Source organism: Heloderma suspectum, chromosome 16 (assembly GCF_057233095.1).
Source record: "Heloderma suspectum isolate Gila_16-S chromosome 16, 16-S_ref, whole genome shotgun sequence".
In the NCBI taxonomy this organism is placed as follows: Eukaryota; Metazoa; Chordata; class Lepidosauria; order Squamata; family Helodermatidae; genus Heloderma; species Heloderma suspectum.
In genome coordinates, this window is record NC_139473.1 from 7,364,954 (window position 1) to 7,380,427 (window position 15,474).

At 46.8% G+C, this 15,474-nt stretch overlaps 2 protein-coding genes across 4 annotated transcripts in view; one reads left to right on the forward strand and one right to left on the reverse strand.

Moving 5' to 3' along the window:
* The window catches only part of MYO19 (myosin XIX), a 46,338-nt gene extending 45,583 nt beyond the window's left edge, over positions 1-755 (reverse strand). The window contains exon 1 of one of the 2 annotated variants that reach the window (XM_084822692.1): positions 629-755. In XM_084822692.1, the coding sequence (XP_084678818.1) occupies positions 629-637 (9 nt within the window). In that variant the 5' untranslated portion in view covers positions 638-755. The remainder of the gene's footprint in view (positions 1-628) is intronic. The other variant, XM_084822691.1, reaches the window with a different exon arrangement.
* PIGW (phosphatidylinositol glycan anchor biosynthesis class W) lies at positions 740-11,868 on the forward strand. 2 transcript variants are annotated; one of them, XM_084822697.1, is made up of 4 exons: positions 740-1,180; positions 3,051-3,181; positions 5,704-5,775; positions 7,560-11,868. In XM_084822697.1, the coding sequence occupies exon 4, from the start codon at positions 7,577-7,579 to the stop codon at positions 9,089-9,091; it is 1,515 nt and encodes a 504-aa protein (XP_084678823.1). In that variant the 5' UTR covers positions 740-1,180; positions 3,051-3,181; positions 5,704-5,775; positions 7,560-7,576; the 3' UTR covers positions 9,092-11,868. The 2 variants fall into 2 exon arrangements, with proteins under 2 accessions (XP_084678823.1, XP_084678824.1); XM_084822698.1 differs by lacking the exon at positions 740-1,180 and adding an exon at positions 1,625-1,777.
* The last annotated feature ends 3,606 nt before the right edge of the window (positions 11,869-15,474 follow it).

Below are 15,474 nucleotides of genomic sequence, written 5' to 3' on the forward strand. Positions count from 1 at the left end.
AGGAACGCTGCAAGTTGTAGGGCTTTCGCCCCCCCCCCCCCCGTCTATATATGCACAGGATTGCACCCTGAGTAGAGGTTTCTGATCGCCAGTGGGGGAAACTACAAATGCTCCGCTGCTGTTTTTATTTCCCATCTAAGGTTTTTATTTCAGCCACGCTTATCCGGGAGTTAAGTTCCATCGCTTACAGACTTAACCAGGCAACTAGCGACCTTCTAGCTCTTTTGGCCCGCAACTCCCATCGTGCCTCAGCACTGGCTATGCTGGCTTGGGCTGATGGGAGTCGTAGGGCAAAACATCTGGAGAGCCGCGACGCACGCAGATGTGCCAGGCTCCGGCGAAAGCGGGCCTTTCGCTCCCAACCGCTGCTTTCTCCAACCCTTGCTTTCGCAAAGTTCCCCCCACCCGTGTTTCTCCGGCGGGAATGGGAAGGAACTTTGCGCACGCTCAGGAGAACTCTTGCCTCGTTCCTTTCGAGATCGGTCGAAGGGCTCCAGAATCTAAGGGTGTAGGCAGGCGGGTGGGTGGGGGAATAGGTGCCGGGGCTCAGCGTGGAGGGGAGGAGATGTAGCTACATTTATAGGGAGAGGCAAGGAGTTAGGAGTGATAATTGGCTAATCAGCCCTACCTGCTCCATAGATGTTGAGGCTCGAGCGGGGCGCGGAGGAGCGAAAGGAAACGTCCTCCGGAGCCAGCCGGGAAGGAGAGGCTGAGGACGGGCGCTCAGCCCCTGGCAGAGGCGGAGCTGCCGCAGGAGGAGGCGGAGGCACCTGAATTCGAATCGGGAAGACTTGGGCGTCCCCGCGCCGGGATGCAGCGGCGCGCCCCGCCGAGCCCGGCGCAATAGCGACCGAGCGGACGCGTGCTGGGGTCGCGCCCCGCGTGCTTCCTCGGGAGCAAGCCCCGCCGGTGTTGATGGGGGGGGGGGGCTAGCGTCCAGGGCAGCGCGCGCGGGATCGCAGGCTTCCATGCTTCCTCGGGAGCAAGCCCCGCTGAGTTGAATGGGCGGAGAAAATGTGCGCAGCAGGCAGCCCGGCAACCCCGCCCTGTGCGTCTTGACCCGGGAGCAAGCCCCCATCGAGTTGCGTCCGAAGAAAGGCTCGTGGGATGGGTCACGGCCTTTCCTGCTTGCTCGGGAGTAAGCCCCGCTGGAGTCCAGCGGGTTTACTCCAGAGAATAGGTGCGTGGGATCGCGGCTTCAGTCCCGCTCCGATGCGGAACGAGGTGGGGATGGACGGCAAAGGGGACACGCGCGCGCGCACCGGGTCGAAACCACCTGGTATAAATGAAATGAAATGAACCGCGCGGCTCCATTAGGAACAGCTGGTGGAAGGCGCTGCCCCAGTTCACGGCGTGGAATCAAATACTTGACTGCTCCCTTGCACTAAAAACAGCAGCAGTCCTTGCACGTAGAAAACTAGCACGCTAAGGGCAGGGCCGGGTTAGAAAAACCCTTTTAAGTGTGTGTGTGTGTATATATATATATAACTTGCAGAGAATCTGTTACCCGAGATAAACATCCAGGACGGCACCCGGCAGCTGAGATCCGAGGTGGCTATGTGTAGCTCCACGTGGTAGCTTTGAGTTGTTGCGGATTTAAAGCGGGAGTTGGGATTGGCTGGCTAGGCAGGGTTAGGTGGCAAACAAGCGATGGATGGATGGTCTCTCTGTCTCTCTCCACCGGGAATCTGTGTCGCTTAGCAATGCAAATCTCTGCTATGTAAATCAATGTGATCCCATATGAACGCCTTGATAAGAGTTTTATGAATTATGCCAGGTGAGGACAGAGACGTCTTTCTTCTGTAAGACATCTTTGCGAATGTATGCAAAATCATGAGTTTGTTATATTTGTTTGATAGATGTCTAAGCTAAGCTCCCTAGGTGTTTTACAAAAATCAGTTTTAAAAATGATAAAATGCACAAAAATGGCAACTTTCAGAAACCAGTAGGAGGGCATTTCAAACAATCGCTCTGTTGACTGATCCTAAGGTAGCCAAACTGGAACAAAAACTTGGGAAATGCCAAGGTGAAACTGTTGAAGTGCAATTTATCAAAAAGTTCAATTCTGTTCATTTTGGTCTAATTAGAAACAATGGTTTCTGTCCCACTACGCTACAGGTGTTTACTCAGGAATGCTAAGATTTTTATTACAGATGAGATGGCTAGATAGGATCACCGATGCAATGAGTATGAACTTGAGCACACTCTGGGAGAGAGTGGAGGACAGGAAGGCCTTGGCGTGCTCTGGTCTATAGGGTCACGAAGAGTCGGACATGACTGAACAGCAACAACAACTGTCCAATAGCTGCAGCTGTCTGGGCCGTTCACCAAACAAGACATGGGGTGCAATCCTATGCGTGTTTAGACAGAAAAAAGTACTACAGCTCTCAGCATTCATATACATAGCATTGCACCTTTAAACTACCAATCATGACTGCTGTGAAGGGTCATTTTGCATCCACTTAAGCGCTAACCTTCTTGGTGGCTTCCAGATGTTTGGGACTACAGCTCCCATCATTCCTGAACATTGTCACACTGGCTGTGGATAATGGGGGTTGTAGTCAAGACATCTGGAGGGTGCCAGGTTGGAGAAGACTGATCTAATAGAAAAATAACAAAGCAAAAGCCACCCTGCAAAGGGTTTTGTGGTGTCCTAAAAGCTGACAGGTATATGGAAGCGTCTACCACAATAATAATGCAATCCCATACATGTCTACTCAAAAGTAAGTCCCAATGAGTGCAATGGGGCTTACTCCCAGGTAAGTGAGTACAGGATTGCAGCATCAATCTCTTTAAGGTGTCACAAGAATCTCCGCTTTCTAACACTTGCACTTGGTGGCACTTCCTTAAGAGTAAACATGCACAGGATCAGGATGCAATTCTATTTTTTTAAATATCTTTTTGGTGCCCTTAGTAATCTGTATAATTAACGTGAAGAAGGCATCGCTTAAGCAGTTTGATGAATCGGGCGATGTGGTTTGGTAGGCTGCTCGCTGATGAAAATGGCATCATGAAACAAGTTCCTTATTTACTTTCTTCTTCTTTCGCAGGGGACTGTGCCTACAGGAAGTAAAAGGATGAACAGAGCAAAGGAAGAAACCTAGATCTGGGTTTCAAATTAAACTTATTTTCTCAAAGGAAGAGCAAATTGGATCCTTTGCCGTAGACAGCACCTTTTATGGTAAGAATATTTTGATCTAACCAAACCATACAAATCCTGCAATCCTTTTTAAAAAAAAAAAGTTAACCTCTGTATATTGACTAATACAGGTAATTACTTCCAAAACCTTTCTAGATACACGTTTTTCCAGTTCCTATAAGGCTGCAATCCTACATAGAAGTGAGCTCCATAGAACTCAATAGGACTTACTTCTGAGTAGTCACATATAGGATTGCACAATAAGGGTGCAATCTTATGCAAGTTTAGACAGAAGAAACATCCAAGTGCTTAAACCATGCTGTCTGGGGATGATGGGATGTTCTTAGGCCATTGGCCATATTGTATGGAGATAATGGGAGTTGTAGTGGGTGCGATTTTGCATGTAATTTCCCCTAATGTATGTATTTTTGCATGCATTTTTTGCGTCCCAAAATTGGGAGAACTGCAAAAAGCGAAGGAAAATTGTGTTCCGGTGTGCATATTTGTTTGGGAAGTGCAAATTAGATAGGTTTGTATGAACATGCGAACCAAAAGAATTTCACCCCCATCACTTTAAGAGAGAGACTTCCATGACTATACAACGGCATTCTTTTAAAAAAATATATTTATACTGTTTAATTAAATGATTTCCCCCATTTGTTTTACATATATAAAAGAAAGCAAAACTTCATAGAAGGGTATGTGTACAAGGGCTTTGGGGTGGGAGTTGTTGATCACATATATATGGCTTAGGCTGCAATCCTATGCACGTTTACCTGAGAGTAAGTCCCACTGAATTCAGTGAGGTTTACTTCTGAGCAGACATGTATAGGGTTGCAGTGGTAGGTAGTTTTTGTTCAGGGTTTGGGGTGAGTGCTCATATATGGCATTTCACCTATTGGTACATTTCCCTATTTCAGCCATCCCTAACCTGGTATTCTCCAGGGGTGTTGGACTACAACTCCCAATGTCCTTAGCCAGAGGGCTCCAGATTGGGAAATGCTGCCCTATTTAGTATGTACTGGAATTTCTGTTTATAAACATGCAACACTGCAAATTATTTTAGCCTGGGAAAAAAGCAAGTGAGGGGAGACATGACAGAGGCGTACAAAATGATGCATGGTGTGGAGAAAGTGGATAGGGAGACATGTTTCTCCCTCTCCCATAATACTAGAACCCAATGAGGTCATCCCACAAAGCCGGTGGGTGGGAGATTCAGGGCAGATAGAATCATAGAATAGTAGGGTTGGAAGGGGCCTATAAGACCATCAAGTCCAACCCCCTGCTCAATGCAGGAATCCGAGTCACAGCATCCCTGACAGATAAAAGGAAGGATATCTTCACAGAGCGCACAGTTAAACTATGGAATTCACTTCCCCAAGATGTTGTGATGGCCACCAAATTGGATGGCTTTAAAAGGGGATTGGACAAATTCCTGGAGGAGAAGGCTGTCGATGGCTACTAGTCCTGATGGCTCTATGCTACCTACCTCCCGTATCAGAGGCAGGATGCCAGGTACACCAGTTGCTGGGGAACATGGGCGGGAGGGTGCTGTTGCCCTTGTGTCCTACTTGTGGGCTTCCTGTGGGCAGCTGGTTGGCTGCTGTGTGAGCAGAATGCTGGACTAGATGGATCCTTGGCCTGATGTTCTTCTCAATTCTGAAATAAAAACAAGTGTTTGAAAAATGTATAGCCCACCCTATCCTGAAGTTTAGGGCAGGGGTGGGCAACTTAGGGTCCTCCAGATGTTTTGGCCTACAAGTCCCATGATCCCTCAGCATCAGCTATGCTGGCTAGGGCTGATGGGAGTTGTAGGCCCAACGTCTGGAGGGCTACAAGTTGCCAACAAGTTGTCTGACTGCAGTTGTTCATAGACACGGGTGTCTGTGTCTGAATGGCTTGCAGCCTTGGAAAGAGGGAGAGCAAAAACTAGAGACTGAGGATTGGCACCATCTATAAGCTGGTTTAGCTACCAGCATGTAGTCCATCAAAGTGGCAATTAAACAAGGGTGACATCTTACACGCAGTTCCAAAAGGATCTTGCAGTACTAGGAGGCGGGGTGTGGTTAGATGCTGTCCTGTAGTTCCTTATTCAGAGGCACCTCTCCCTGACGAGCTGAAACTTGTCCAGTCCAAAGATGTATGTGGCATAAAAGTTTCTAGGGGGGGGGGGAAACAAAGGTGGCGATTGAATTGTTGCAGGCCTTAGAAACCCTTGGCCGTTGTTTTCTTCCCCACAACATGAAATATCCTTGTAGAACAATCCTGTGACTACTCAGAAGTAAGCCCCATTGTGTTCAATGGAGCTTACTCCCAGGTAAGTGTGCATACAGTCTTAGACTTATTGTATCTGCCTCCCAGAGTTAACATCAAGGCTGTAAGATCTTTGGGGCAGGGTCTTGTAGCTTATGATCCTCTATACATGGCATGTTGGTGCTGATGAAATTAATGGGAATAATTTTACTGCTGCTTAAATTAATCGAAATAACTTCACTGCCATGATTTCTATGAGTGGAAACTGTGAAGTATGCTTGATGTGATTTGTGAAATATCCCCCTCTTCAGATGTTTTCTTGGGTGCCTAAATAAAAGCAGATGCTGAACAGAATCATCCAGTCCACCTTGCCAGTGATCCAGGTAAATATGCTAATTTGTCGCGTGTGTTGCATATATTTGTAAACGTAACAGTTAAAATACACAGCACAGGCTGCACAGAGCCTGTGAATACTTTGCCCCGTCATGATCAGCAAAAATGGCAGCCCCCCTCATGGGAACATAGGAAGCTGCTGTATACCAGGGCAGTCTATATGACCATCTAGCGAGTATTTTCTGTTCTGGCCGGCAGAGGGTCCCTACAGTCCCAGGTAGAGAAGGGTCTGTCTGATCACTTGCTACCTGATCCGTGCTGAGGATTGAAGCTGGGACCTTCTGCCTGCAAAGCAGGTGTCCTGCAACTGAGGGTCGCTCCCATCAACGTTTCTTGATTTGTACCCTGCGACCGCTGCACATAACAAAAGAAGAGCCCTGCTGGGTCAGACCAAGCTGATCTGTCTAGTCCAGCATTCTGTTCACACAGTGGCCAGCCAGCTGTCGACCAGGAACCCACAAGTAGGACATGAATGCAACAGCACCCTCCCACCCATGTTCCCCAGCACCTGGTGTGAACATAGGCATGCTGCCTCCAATATTTGAGGGAGCATATAACCATCAAGACTAGCAGACATGTTTTTAAAAAGGCTTGGGTGAAGCTTTCATGCCTTGAAGATCAAAAATATGACATCAGGTAAGCTTCTTTGGGGTGGCTGCTCTGTACTGCTGTACATTGGTGTATTTCCTCTGATACTAGAGGTAGCATATGGCCATCAGGACTGGTAGCCATTGATAGCCTTATCCCCCATGAATTTGTCCAATCCCCTTTTAAAGCCACCCAAACTGGTGGCCATCACTCCATCTTGTGGTAGCGAATTCCATAGTTTAACTCTGCACTGTGTGAAGTCCTTCCTTTTGTCTGTCCTGAATCTCCCACCCATCAGCTTCATGGGAGGACCCCATTGGGTTCTAGTATGATGAGAGAGGGAGAAAAATGTCTCCTTATCCACTTTCTCCACACCAGCCATAATTTTGTGCACCTCTATCATGTCGCCTCTTGCTCGCCTTTCGTCTAAGCTAAACAGTCCCAGATGTTGTAACCTTTCCTCATAGGGGAGTTTATTTATTTACTTACACATTTCTATACCACCCCAAACCTGAAGCTCTGTGGGTGGTTCACAACAACCAAAGCCACAAAACGCAGTATAAAATGCAATATAAAATTTAAAAGTTTAAAACTACAGTATAAAAGTAAAACCAAAATAAAACTTAGCAGCAATGCAGAGATTCAAAATTCAATAAGGGTGCAATCCTATGCATGTTTAGACAGAGAAAAGGCCTCCACCATTCCCCAGCCAGCATAGCCTGGGGCATGCTGAGAATTGCAGGCCTTTTCTCTGTCTAAACATGCATAGGACTGTGCCTTAAGTTGCTCCATCCCTTCGATCATTTTAGTTGCACCTTCTTGACTTTTCCTGTGCTTTCGAGGACCTAGTCGCTTCTTGATTCAGAATCCATCTTGCCAGTACCATCCTTCTCCTTGCTCTTTCTTATGCTTTCTGCCCTGGACCAACCAGCCTTTTTGCTGGATTGGGGTAGGGGGGAAGGATGCTGTTGCTAAGCAACCCACCTCCTTCCTTGACACCAGGCCAAGACCCCAGCACAAATGTGTCACCCAGCAAGTAAATAGCTCTTCATCCTTCAGGGTCAACAGAGGTGTTGCAACCAGGCTGGAGGGTCCTTAATCAGGACGTGATCCTCCGTGGCTCAGAAAAGTGGGGATGTGCCGCTAACTCTGCTTCTTCCTTCTTTTTTAAAAAAAAATACATAAGGTCACAGAGGCAGAAAAATGTCACAACAGGTGGTAAAAGAAGACTTCATAAGTAACCTGAATGGAACTACGTTGCTTGAGATCTCCATCGGTTTACCCATCGCACCATTATGTCTACTCTCCAGGGGCCTTCTGTTGACCTTGTATTTCCTCCACCATGGGAGACCTTTATGTTCACTGAGCGGCCATTTTCTTCTAGACTTTGCTGTTTTAGTCATCCCCGCGGTGCTCTCCTGTACAGTCTTGGCTCCCATTCTCCCTTTGGTGATACTTTCCATTATGGCGTCCTGTGCCGGCTTGGTTTCTCTCATCTACAGCAGGAGGACAAACTACACCAATGTGCCGCTCAAGCAAATCCTGAGTGAGTTCCTGAGGACAAGCTTGGCTCCGGACTACATTCCCTCAATAACGGTGTTCCGAGTGTTTGTCAACGTGTTGACGTCCATCAGCATTTTGGCCGTGGATTTCCCACAGTACCCCCGCCGGTATGCCAAAACGGAGACGTACGGAACAGGAGTGATGGATTTTGGAGTTGGGACGTTTGTTTTCGGCAATGCTGTGGTTTGTCCAGAGGTGCGGCTGAAACCTGGAGCAGTGCAGCGCAAGTTCTTTTATCTTGCCAGACAATTCTTTGCTGTTTGGCCTTTGGTCCTCCTCGGCGTTGGGCGTCTGGTGAGTGTCAAGGCCGTGGACTACCATGAACATGTGTCTGAATATGGCGTGCACTGGAACTTTTTCTTCACTTTGGCCGCCGTACGCATAGCCGCATCACTGCTTTTGACTGTGTTCCCTGTGCGCAAGGCATGGATTGTTGCAGTGACGCTTGCTGTGTCTTATGAATGTTTTCTCGACTTTACGCCTCTGAAGACATTTATCTTGTATGGGAGCGACGGCCAAGATTCAAGGGTTGGGTTCTTCAATGCTAACAGGGAAGGCATCTTTTCTGTCGTCGGCTACCTTGCTGTCTACATGGCTAGCATGCAAGTCGGCTTGTATTTATTAAAGAAGAAAAGCACAGTGAGAGAGTGGTTCGGAGTCATCGCTTCCTTTCTCTTGGCCATTTTCCTCCTCTTTATATGTTTGCACATAACTCAGACCTATGTTGACCCTGTATCCCGACGGATGGGGAATCTCTCTTTTTGCGTGTGGGTTGTTGCTCACTGCCTGTCACTCTTTAGTTGCTTTTTAGTGGCTGATCTCATTCTGGTGTTCGCAAAGCTTCTCGTGGATGGGGCGAACATTCCTTGCAGCTGGAATTTTGCGCAACCGTTGCCAACAAATAAAAAGCGCGATTTCGAGTCCCGGGATAGCAAAACAAAACCTCAGAGTGTGTGCATGATCAGTGCTGTTAACAAAAATCAGCTCTTGTATTTCTTGCTAGCAAACGTTTTAACCGGTCTGGTGAACATGTTGGTTGACACGATTCACAGCAACACACTTTCGGCCATGTTTATTCTGCACTTGTATATGTTTACGAACTGTTTGGTTATGTATATATTGCAAGTGAAAAGTATCATTTTGAAGTGGTGGTAATTTATTGAAGTTGTATCATAAAAAGTATTGACTCTGAGGAACTCTAAGGCCCAGTGGATTTCCTGAGGCTCTGTATGTATATATTGGTAGGACTGGGATCTTTTTGCACTTTGTTATTTAAGGATCCATTTCTGAAACTGGGGAACTGGGGCCATTTAAACTCAAGGTAATGTCATATCAGTAAGTGTGATGCATTTAAAAATAATTGCAGGACTGGAACCAAAGATCCAACTTCAATCATATACTTGAAGCCTTTGTCACACTGGGCTTCCTATAGGCAGTCTGCACACACTGAATGCCCAACGTGTCAAGAAAGACCATTGAGGTTAAGCAGGAGTGTTGACCCTCATGGCTGAGGGCCCGATCCGGCCATCCAAGGTGTCCCAGATGGCCACGCCCCTTTCCTCTACCCCCACCCCTTTTAACCTTACTGCTGATTGGTAGTTTCCCAGCTTCTGTGCCTAATTTTCCCCTTCTAAAAGGTTGAAGTGCCTCTCCTAAGGCTTAGGTACTGGCCGTAAGAGCTTTAGGTTAACAAATGCTGGCATTTTTTGGCATTTTGGCCCTGCCCCTTTTGTCTGTGGCCCTGCCCACCGCTGGAATGTGGTCCTTGAGAGCTTCTCTGAAACTGAATCCAGCCCTTTGGCTGAAAGAGGTTCAACATTCCCAGGCTCGGATTAAGACATGATGAGACCCTAAGCCATGTCAAGATTCAGAGGCCCCATACCATAAAAATAAAGAGAAGAAAGTGTATTACATTATAATAGAAAGGGTACCACCCAGCGTTAGGGCTTGGTTGTAGTTAGTGTTAGACAGGCTTCTCTGAAGATGTGTTTAAGAGCACTAATAAAGTAAGGGCACAATCCTGCTCGTCTGTCTCAGCAGACTTCCTCTGAAGTTGGAGGTGACCACTTATCCGATGCAAGGCGACTGAAGCACAGAGGAGAGGATTCCTTTTGTGTGCTTGCTGCCCTGTAGTTTGCCTTAGACACCTGATTTTGGAAGTCTAAGTGCAGCTTCAGGGAGGGGGCAGGCATGGGGCTGGAGACTGCATAGGAAGCTGCCTAAAACAGCTTCCACGATCTCCTCCCCTCCCCTGGGAACGCCCCCTTTTTGCCCTGTCCGTGCTCCATGTTACGAGCATGGACAGGCACGGAGAGGCAGCTGCCACGGTTCTCTCCGCCCTGGCAAGGGTGGGGGGAGCACAGTTTCCTGTCTACGAGCTCGGAGCTCGGAAACAGAAAAATCCTATCTGCCCCAGACACTGTCTAGGGGACATAGGATTGCTCTCAAAGTTGGTTTGAACTTCTTTTAAACTGGCTGTAGTCTGTGCTTAATGCCTCCAAAACTAAATGCTGTGTTGCCACACTTTCTCCATATAAAGTAACTCTGCTGTAAGTTACACCAGACTTTCCAACATATTTAAGCTGAAGCAATTTCAATTATAATGCATCTTAGTTATCTCTAACGTATTTTCAGAGGCCCCTCATAATATGAAGCCCTAAGCCATGGCCTACTTGGGTTGTTCCTAAATCCGGCACTGAACATCCCTGAGGGAAGGGCACAGAATTGCTTGATAATGTCTTGCATGTTGAGGAAAGCTTCCCCCACCCTGCTCTTTCTCTAAATGTGGCTCCTTTAATTTTTCCTCAGAAATGAAGTAATTGATTCTTATTGGACAATGAAAAGGGCTGCAGTCTGAAACATCAATTTTTATTTATTTATTTATTAAATTTATTAATCGCCCATCTGGCTGGTCACCCAGCCACTCTGGGCGATGTACAACATACAATAAAAACAGTTTAAAACAATAAAATTCTACAATAAAAACATTTTCTAAAATACGCTAACCCACCCCAAATGCCCGCCTGAACAACAGCGTTTTTAATGCACGACGGAAGCTCATTAAAGAGGGGGCATGACGGAGTTCCCTAGGGAGGGAGTTCCACAGAGTGGGGGCCACCACAGAAAAGGCCCTCTCCCTCGTCCCCACCAGTCTAGCTGTCCTGGCTGATGGGACAGAGAGGAGGCCATCCGAGGCTGATCTTGTTAAGCGGCCTGTCTGGTGCTGCTGGAGGCGCTCCTTCAGATAGGCTGGGCCGGAACCATATAGGGTTTTAAAGGTCAAAACCAACACCTTGAATTTGGCCCGGAAAACAACTGGTAACCAGTGCAACTCCTTCAGCACTGGAGTGATGTGATCTTGACGTGATCAATGAGACAGAGGGAAGATCTATCCGCCATCCCAGACAGTGGTCGTACTAATTTTCAGTGTTGGGCAAGGTTTAGCCTGTGCTGCCAAGATCTCTTTACTTTCTGGCTTCTGTTCAGCTGTTCTGGTAGGCACTTAGTACTGGCCCCAAACTGCATGTGTAAGTCTTTGAATAAAATTCTTACGTAATTTAATATGCATGAATACACAGAGAAATGCAAAGGAATGTTTTCAAAATAAAGCCTGCGATGGGAAGGGTCACATTAATCTCTTGCAGTGCTATAAAACTGATGCATGTAACTGGGTGGGTGAGTGGGGGAAGAAAAGCCCTATGCATGCTTAGACAAAAAAGTCCTACAACTCCCAGCATTCCCTAGCCAGCTATGATTCCCATTGGACAATGACAAGAGCTTTTCATTGGGAGTTGTAGGACCTCTTTTCTGTCTAAACAAGCATAGCATTGTACCCTAAAAGAATCAGGTGTCCAGTGAACTCAAAGATGATTGTCATTTTTGTGAATAAACTACCTCAAAGCCTGTGAGGAAATAAAAGTGTTTATTTTTTGTTCGAGTTGTTTTTGCAATGCATTGCAAGTGCTCACTGTATGACCGTTGAATTACATTGCTTGGTGACAAGTAATAGTAGCGCCGAACCCTCAACAGTAGTGTCCTACAACCCAACAGAGAGCATTGGACCCCTATTGAACTGCACGTTTGCAATGGATCATGGCTAATGTGAAATTTGGAGGCTGCCATGGTTGATTCTGTTTGAGATTCTGGAAGCGGCCCATTCGCCGTCATTAGCTGGATTACGGTTACCATTGCCTAGGAAGATAAAAACCATTTCAACCAATGGGGTTCTGACATGCAAGTCACGTAGGAAGGGACGCCTGATTGGCTCCTATTTGTGATGTCGCCACCTTAACAATGAGCAGTTCGCCGTGGAATCATGGCCCACAAAAGTCATTATGGGATAATCTGCCATTTTCCAAGCTATGTAATAAAGTAAGTCATTCAATACTGAATGAGTGAGACTAACAATTACGGTCTGTTATATTGTCCATAATTAAGCGCATAACCGTTCCTGGCTGGTGGAGGTGGCTGCCGTAAAGTTGTTAGCACTTCGTATGCTGTTGGTGAGGTATGTAATTTCTCCCGAACTGTATCTTTGGCATAATCCTTACCATTTTGTAGAAAAAATACAGTGCATGACGTCTCCTAAGCTTTCTCTGCGTTTTGGATCTATGTAGGTGATTTCTTCATTGGTGCAATCCCGTGCATGGTTAGCCAGAAGTAAGTCTCATTATGCTCAATGGGACTTACTCCCGGGTAAGTGTGTATAGGATTGCAGAGTAAGCCTTTGCTCATTCATCAGACAAGGAGATCCTGGTGGCTGCTATAGCTGGTCCAGAATTAACACACACAAGGTACTTAGGCATAAGAAACCGTGTACATTGGGACAGATGTACCCATTTGTTCTTAGTGGCATGTGCAGCCAGTCTGCATGTGCCAAGGAAGCGATGCCAGCTGCAAGCATATGCAACGCTGCACATTTGTGTGGAATCATCAGATTTCATTTACAGCCCCCAATCTGGGCCCCTCAAGACGGCCACACCGGCTGGGAATGATGGTGGCAGTCCAACCCATCTGCGGAGCTGATGTAGAATTTGCGCAGTTTCCTGTCGTGATGTATCAAGCTTGACCAATGCCAGCGCAAAGGGGCTATCAATAAAGGGGAGCGTGGAAAGAAAGTGGGCAGGCCAGAAAACTGGTCAGAAGCTAGGGTATCTGCTGTCTGTCTGGGTACAAGCAGAGGCCCGGAAGTAGCTATCTTCGTTCGCTTGCCTATCCTGAGCCCTGTGGGGTTAATGAATGCCCAATTCGGTTCATAATAAGATCGCAATAATCCATGACTTAATCATGGGCTGATCTGGTTTGTATCGCTGAAACCTGGGTGAATTTGCTGGCTGGAGTCGATCTCTCTCAGTTGTGTCCCCCTATAGCACTGGCTCCAGCTTTATTTATTTCATTTCTATACTGCCCAATAGCCGAAGCTCTCTGGCTACCGCTTGCTTGCTTGACAGGCAGACAGCCAGTAGGCAAGTAGGCCGTGGCATCTCCTGCTCCACCTCCTCACCACCACTGTTGTCTGGGCCAGAGGCAAGTGAACCAGGAAGCTGCAATGGGGAAGAGGAGGAGCAAATCCAGGGGGCTCTTGGCAGTGTCCTATGTGTCCTCAAAACGCTTGCTTGAAATCAGTGGGACTTCTGCATAACCATGGTTAGCACTGGGCTGTTTGTATATTTTGCACGGAAGTAGAGGTCTTCTAGGGATTCTTCAACAGAATTTAACTTGCAAGGTAGAACTGATTACCCTGACCACCTGAGTAATCAGTTCAGCACCAGCATAGGCTTGAGGACATAGATTAAGAATTCCCTCTGCAGGCGTCCGGTCCGGTTGGGTTCCAGGTTTGACTGTTCCTATCTCGTGTTGGGCAATTGGGAAAGATTAGGGGATTCTGCTGGTATACTACCCAGCTTTCTCCATGCCTGAGCTGGCAGATGTTGTCTCGGATTTGGTGCTGAGGACCCTCAAGATGTTAGTCTTAGGGGGGCGTCAACATTCATGCCAAGATTGCCTTGACGGAGCAGCTCGGGACTCTCTGGCTGCCATGCCAACCACGGGGCTTCCCCGACATGTCATCAGGACCAGTCTTGACTGGTTTTCTCAGGAAGATGTGGTCCAGGAGTGTCATGGGATACAAATGACTCGCTTGACATGGTTGGATCACTTCCTGGAGGGAGATCATAGCTCAGTGGTAGAGAAGCTGCTTTGCATGCAGGAAGTCCCAGGTTCAGTTCCCGGTATGTCCATATAGGGCAGGAGAAACTTGTGCCTGGAACCCTGGAGAGCCAATGCTGCCAGTCACTGTTTCGTCAGTACTGGGCTTGATGGGCTAATGGTCTGAGTAATGGTCAACATATCCCTGTTGATGCCCTGCTCACTCTGAGGAGGCGACTCAAGCAATTGACACGAGAACGCCTCCTCCTGCTGTGCAGAATACCCAGTTACCTCCGTGGTATTCTGGGCTTCCCCAGAAAAAAAAAGCTTATTGTGCCACATTTTTTAAAAGTTACACTTTTTTTTAAAAAAGGTGCCAGCACGGGATTCTTATTCAGTTGTTTATTGGGAACATTTTTATACCGCCCTTCAGCCAAAGCGGTGCCCAGGCTGTTTGCAAACAACATATATTTTGAGCAGCAATCCTGTGCATATTTAGTTGGGAGTAAGCGCTATTCATTTATTTGAAACACGTAGGTGCCCATTTTTTTCTGTTCAAATGCTCAAAAAGTGGCTTGGAACATCAATTAAAATAAGAAATGTACGATATAAAAAGCACAAGATTGATTTAATTGATAAATGTGTATGCTGCCGTTCAGTATAAATATGTTCAGGTCCTATGTGTCCTCAAAACACTTGCTTGAAATCAGTGGGAAATCACTTCTGCATAACCGTGGTTAGGACTGGGCTGTTTGTATATTTTGCATGGAAGTAAAGGTCTTCTATGGATTCTTCAACAGAATTTAACTTGCAAGCTAGATAACAGTATTACTACTTGGTATTTGTGTAACATGTGTTTGGAGTGCTTCACGTACATTACCTCCTCCATCCTTACAGCTGCTGTGCCAGGTAAGCCACTGTTATTCCTCATTTTGCAGATGGGGAGTGTGAGGCTTAGAGTGAGTGGCTTCCCTAAGGTCATCTAAAAGAATTTCTGGAGTGGAGACACTTGAACAGGTGATTTTGTGGTTCAGAGCTAATGTACTTACTTAGCTATTATGCTACCCTGGCTCCAAAGCATGTGTAGGAATGGCAGCCTGGGGTGATGAAATGCATCACATGCATAATACCCTGTTCAGTCTCTGGAAGCACTATTAATATTTCATTTCCCATTGAAAAACAAAGCACTTGCTCTACCACTTCTCTACCACATTTATTTATTTGTATCCCACCTTTCCTCGGAAGAGCTCAAGGGTGCCTACAAGGTTCCCCCATCCTGATTTTATCTGTACAACAACCCTGCAAGGTAGACTATATTGCAATATAGAGGCTGGCTTAAGCTTACTCAGTGAGCTCCATAGCCGTGTGGGGATTGGAGCCATTTTATCCTC

What these genes read in the sequence shown, in the direction of transcription:
- PIGW (XM_084822697.1), top strand. Translation starts at nt 7,577, where the DNA reads ATGTCACAACAGGTGGTAAAAGAAGACTTCATAAGTAACCTGAATGGA.